Consider the following 6,000-nt stretch of genomic DNA (forward strand, 5'->3'; position numbering starts at 1 on the left):
TTCCACCACAGTCCCACCAATGAAGATAGGTGTATGGTCCCTTGGTTTTCACTTTCTGAAGTCAATTTCAGCTCCTAAGTCTTGCTCGTGTTGAGAGCAAGATTATTGTTCTGGCACCACTCAACTAGACTGTCTGTCTCCCTCCTGTAATCTGACTCGTCTATCCCCGTTATTTAATGATGGAGGTATCGTTGCACATTTAAAGATGATGTTGAAGCTGTATCTGGCTTCATTGTCATGTGTATTGAGCGAGTAGAGCCCGGGGTCGAGAACCCAGTCCTGAGGTGCCCCAGTACTGATAGTCAGCGAGGAGAAGCTGTTGTTGCCAATCTGTTCTGATGACATCTGCCAATGAGGAAGGTGTGGATCCAGGTGCATGGGGAGAAGCAGAGATCCAGTTTTGTGAGTTTGATGATGAATTTGGAAAGGATGACAGATTAGTTTAGTTTAGTTTAGAGACGACCCTTCGCCCCATCAAGTTCATGCCAACCATCAATTACCCATTCACACTAGTTCTGTTATCCTACTTTCGCATCCACCCCCTGCGTACTAGGAGCAATTTCCAGTGGAAAATTAACCCACAAACCCGCACATCTTTGGGATGTGGGAGGAAACTGGAACGCCGGAGGAAACCCACGTGGTCATATGAAGAACTTGCACATTACACACAAGCAGCACCCGAGGTCAGGATCAAACCCATATCTCTGGCACTATGAGGCAGAAGCTCCACCATCTCTGCCTCTGTGCCATCCTGTGGCATTGAATACAAAGCTGTAGTCGATGAAAAACAGCCTCATTTGCCCTATTCTTGAAGTGGTCCAGTGCAGAGTGGAAAGTCAGCGAAATCACATCTACTATCTGGATCCAGGTCATTCTAGACATAGCTCACAACCTGAAATCACTTATCCATTCCTTTGACAGATGCTGCCTGTCCCACTGAGTTACTGCAGCATATTAGCTCTCAATTGCACTCAAAGCACTCAATCTTTGCTCTCAAAGCACTTAATCACAATAGGCTGATAGTCATTGAGACATATCATCTTGCTCTTCTTGGGCACTAGTATTATAGGTGTCTTTTTGAAGCAGGTTGGGACCTCGGACTGTGGTTGTGAGAGGTTGATGATGCAGTCCTGATTTCAACCCAATATGTTGACGTCCTTTCCCCCTCACTGATGCTGCTCAAATCTCTGAGGTCCTCTCATCCAAAATTGGAGATTCTGTATGATTCTAGTGATCATGAGCATTCAAAAAATAAATAAAATATACAATCAATTAATTAAAAAATAAACTTACCTTAGAATCACAGAGACAGAGTACAGAAAACAGGCTGTGCCAACCATTAATGATATTCTCCCCATGTTCTCATCAACTCATCTCAGATTCCACCATTCATCTACACACATGGGCAATTTACGTGGCTAATTAACCTGGCAACTCACGCATGTTTAAAGTCACTTTATCATTTAACAATAATAAAGCACACAAATACTTAGGATAATTAAAATCAAAGGAATGTAAATGTAACGCATACATACCTTTCCCTTGAAGGTGTGTTTTGCTTTCTAATGATTGGGCATACTGCAAGTCTAACCTGGGCACGTTAGGCTGCAGATTTCTCAGCCTAAACCCGAGATAATCTGCAGACGTTTGCACTCAGTCGTTGAACTCTGTGAGAAGTCCAACAGCTAAACATTATGGTTCCATCACCAGCACTTGCCTGTGTGGGGATTTGCCTCAGGGTCCTGAACTTCCGCAGGGAGTCATTGACAAAAGCTGGCCATCTCTGCTGACCTACTAGCTTCTCAGCTGGAGATCCCTGCCAACGTCTCCATGCCACGCTGAACATTTGTTACGTGTGATGGCATTGCCTTTTGCTTGCTTGCTGTTCCACAGCTGTCCAATGGAAATGTCAGGCTGCTCTTAATGTAAAGGCTGCTGAAATTTGTACTGCATCGAAACTCACCGCAATTCTCAGCAGCGATGCCTTCACAGAGGACCATTTGTCTTGCCTCCTGTCTATGAGCAAAATAAATCCAATGCCACCATCTTGAAGGCTGAATGAGAGAGAAGTAGTTCAGAAATTAAATGAGTAATATGAAAACAGCAGCCTGCCACAGGTAATTCCACTATCAAAAGCCTCCTAGCGTGCTGATCTCCCCACTGAACACACAGCCTGTGTACACACTCCCCTCGCGGATCTTAATTCTTCTGGCTCTGAGCAACGGATTCAAAGCCGTGACTCCATTCATTAGTGAGAAGCAAACTGCTGTCAAATGCAGCCCACGACTCAAGTCACAGGACCCGATCAGAGGGTGCTTTCCTCACCACGTAACATGTCAGATAACTGTTGCTGATGAAGTCACCTGCTTAAATTACAGGATATAAAAGATATTCAGGAATTTACTAAGATCTGTATGTTAAATTCTTTGTGGGGAAAAAAAACTGCAGCATTTCCTTGAGGACGAAGCAAGAATGCAAACGGTGAAAAGGCTGACCACAGACAAGGCAAACTGTGGGGCATCGATGTGCCAGGAGCAGCTTCATATTTATCTTTCAATAAACAACACATGAGTGAGCCCGCTAACCCCCAGTCCCTGTAAATCAGAACCAATTATACTATGCCAGCAGCTGGCTCCCAGCCAATCACAACTGGGATGTAAAAGATGGGCAAGCCCTTATGCAGACAGCAAACATTTCTATTCCTGGTACATTCACATGGAACTGGCGTACGGATCTCACATACAACAGCTCTCCGGATCTAGCGTAAATTCTGCTTCTATATTCACTGGGTGCACGTGGGTGGCAGCTGTGGGTTTGAGTGCAACCCCAGAATTTGTTCAATTTTGATCTTGAGATATTGCTGTATTTCTGTGTCTATTGGTGGGGGGGCCGAGCAAAAAAATTCACTTCAAAAACGTCCACTTCTTCCATTTTCTAATTACAGTCTGAAAGGGGTTTGATTTACAAAACAGCAAAGTCATGGAACAAAAGAATGAAAGAGCACACAAAACAATAGACAATAGGTGCTGGAGTAGGCCATTCGGCCCTTCGAGCCAGCACCGCCATTCAATGTGATCATGGCTTATCATTCACCATCAGTACCCCGTTCATGCCTTCTCCCCATATCCCCTGACTCAGCTATCTTTAAGAGCCCGATAAAAGCTCTCTCTTGAAAGTATCCAGAGAACTGGCCTCCACTGCCCTCTGAGGCAGACAATCCTTTGGCTCAAGATGAGTGTGTGAGAGTTTGGGAGAGCAGTGCCAGAGACCCAGATTCAATGCGGACCTCGTGGGTTGTTTGTTTACAGTTTGCACCTTCTCCCTGTGACGGCCTGGGTTCTCCCCATGTGCACCAGTTTCCTCCCAGGTGTGGGTTTGCAGGTAAATTGCCCCTGTTGTATAGGTAGTAGGTGCGAAAGTGGAATAACATAGAACCAGGGTGAACGTGTGATGGATGGTCGACATAGATTTGGTGCGCCGAAGGTCCCACTTCCATGCTGTATCTCAAAGCAGAAACTGAAGGGATAGTTCTAAACACAAAGCATTCAGAAATCTTAAAAGGACAACCTTCTCCTCAGGAGGCAAGACTCCAAACTTGCACTTTAAATTATCCCTGCTGTCAATTATCCCCTCTGCCATAGGGTATTTGCTATATTTTATAGAAAATATCTCCTTCCCTTATGAAGGTATAAGATTGGTTAGGGATCAGGAAACCGTAGTGGTGTGGAATGGAATAGAAATCATGGAAGTCTGCGGTGGTATGGGATGGAGCAGATGGAACAAAGAACAGTGAATTCTACGGTAGACAAAAGTGCTGGAGAAACTCAGCGGTTGCAGCAGCATCTATGGAGCGAAGGAAATAGGCAACGTTTCGGGCCGAAACCATTCTTCAGTGAATTCTACCATGGAGTGGGATTGGATTGTGAGTGGAAATCTAAGAACTGTGATGCTGACGGATTGGCTAGGGATCAGAAGCCTGGAATATTGTGACATTGAGTCGTGTAAAGTGAGCTCTGCCATGAGGTGGGATTGGATGGGAACAGAAAACTGGAATGGCGAGGTTCTGTGTAGGGAACAGGAAACTCGGTGGTGCTGTGGGATTGGGATTGTGGTTCTGTGTGATCTTCACGGCATAACAACTGCAAGAGAGCTGCACGAAGCAGCACCAACCGCTGAACACACTTGACCTTACTAACCTTGGATAACCGGGACGTACTCTGGAGAACTCTTTCCAATTTCAGCTCTTTGCAGAAATTCAATTCTGAGTTGTATTTGTTTTGTGATGGCCAAGCCATGATTTTAATCAATATACCAGCCAATCTTGGTGAAAATAGTATCAAGCAAGACTGCATCTGTGCTCAGATACTTTTCCCAATCTTTCTCACTTCCAACAATATGCGATTAAACTATAGGATGAGTGAGAAACCTGCTCAGCGAATGGCAAATCCAGACTAGAATCAACATTACCACCCCAATCTCCATCATCAAACAGATCACACTTGCATTTGTGCGTGTGCAAAGGTCTAGCTCCAAGTGATTGTTCACTAATATTAAAGATGGACCTCACACTCAGCATTTGCAAGACATAGGTCCTCTTATCAACTGCCCCCGCCTTACAACTCTGTCCTCCAACAATAAATACATCATAAGAAATGAGAACCACTTACCCTATCTCTGGACCCACCTCTTCAGCAAAGACAACCATTGATGTGCAAATTCACCACCATTTTCAATAGACCAGTACAGCTTTTAATTGACTGAGAAAAAGGCAATGGAAGATCAAGACTTCGAACCAGCACAAAACTTAAGATCCAACCGGGCCGCAGTGTTCCCGGTCCTTCTATAAGCTTCAGGTGTATGTATCAGAAGCAAAAATAACTCCTGCATAAACCATAGAAGGAGCACACTGCCCACTGCCCACAAACGGCTCCAACTCTTGCCCCATCTGTGATCATGTCTGCAGTTCCCATACTGGCATCATCAGTCAACCCAGGATTCGTGGAGCTAAAGTCTTATCAAGTCGAACTCGATCCCAAGGGATTGCTTATGAAAGAGGTAGAGGGAGCACAGATCTCTGCAGTAATGTGGGAAAGGGTGTGTTTTAAAAGTCTCAAAGAAATATTTCAAGGCTGTGATCAAGGCCTTGGTTCGTAACCAGGTATGCAATCAGAAGTCTTGGTTAAGACAACATTAAAAATAAATACTTAGTCTAAATATTGAAAACCTGGAGACCTTGATGTTATAGTCTCCACCATAGAACAAAGACCAGTTCAGCACAGGAACCGGCCCTTCCGCTCACAATGTTTGCACTGAACCTGATGCCACGTTAAACTGATCTCCTGTGCCTGTACATGATCCATATCCCTCTGTCCCTTGCACTTCCATGTTCCTATTGAAATACCTCTTAAACACCACCATCGAATCTGCCTCCACCACTGCTCCTGGCAATGCCTTCCAGGCCCACACCATCAAAGATCATCTTTGCACACCACTCTCTTGCCCTGCATATTTCCATTACATTTTCCACCTCTCACCTTATAGTTATGCCCCCTTGGGCATTTCCACCTGGGAAAAAGTTTCTGTCCACCCTATCTATGCCCCTCATAATTTATATCAGGGCTGCCAACTCTCACGCTTTGAGCGTGAGACTCACGCCCTCAAGCAAACTCTCACACCCTCACGCTCATCAGAAATTTCTCACGCTCAGTGGTGAGAAATTTTGTGATCAACGAAAATGTCAAAACTCGGATAAACTGCATGGTCCGCGGGTGTTGGAGAGCAGGGGCTGCGGGAGGGATGGGAGCAGAACCAGCAGCGGGAACAGATGCGGGGAGCCAGGACTGGTGAGTATTTGCGGCGCTGTCGAGTGCTTGCGGGGCTGATGAATCGCTCGCTGCAGCTCTGGCCATGGAGCACTCCGGACAGTGCGAGTGTCCCGGGCCGCGGAGCCGTCGGAAGCGTTGCGCCGCTGCCGCGAGAGTCTCTGTGCCGAACGGACAG

General features: G+C 45.8%; 1 protein-coding gene across 2 annotated transcripts in view; it reads right to left on the minus strand.

Moving 5' to 3' along the window:
• mcf2l (MCF.2 cell line derived transforming sequence like) overlaps positions 1-6,000 on the minus strand; it is a 108,958-nt gene that overhangs the window by 61,065 nt on the left and 41,893 nt on the right. For both annotated transcript variants that reach the window (XM_033032965.1, XM_033032966.1), the window contains exon 4: positions 1,964-2,054. In XM_033032965.1, coding sequence (XP_032888856.1) covers positions 1,964-2,054 — 91 coding nt within the window. The remainder of the gene's footprint in view (positions 1-1,963; positions 2,055-6,000) is intronic.

The sequence above is a fragment of the Amblyraja radiata genome, chromosome 14 (genome assembly GCF_010909765.2).
Source record: "Amblyraja radiata isolate CabotCenter1 chromosome 14, sAmbRad1.1.pri, whole genome shotgun sequence".
NCBI lineage: Eukaryota > Metazoa > Chordata > Chondrichthyes > Rajiformes > Rajidae > Amblyraja > Amblyraja radiata.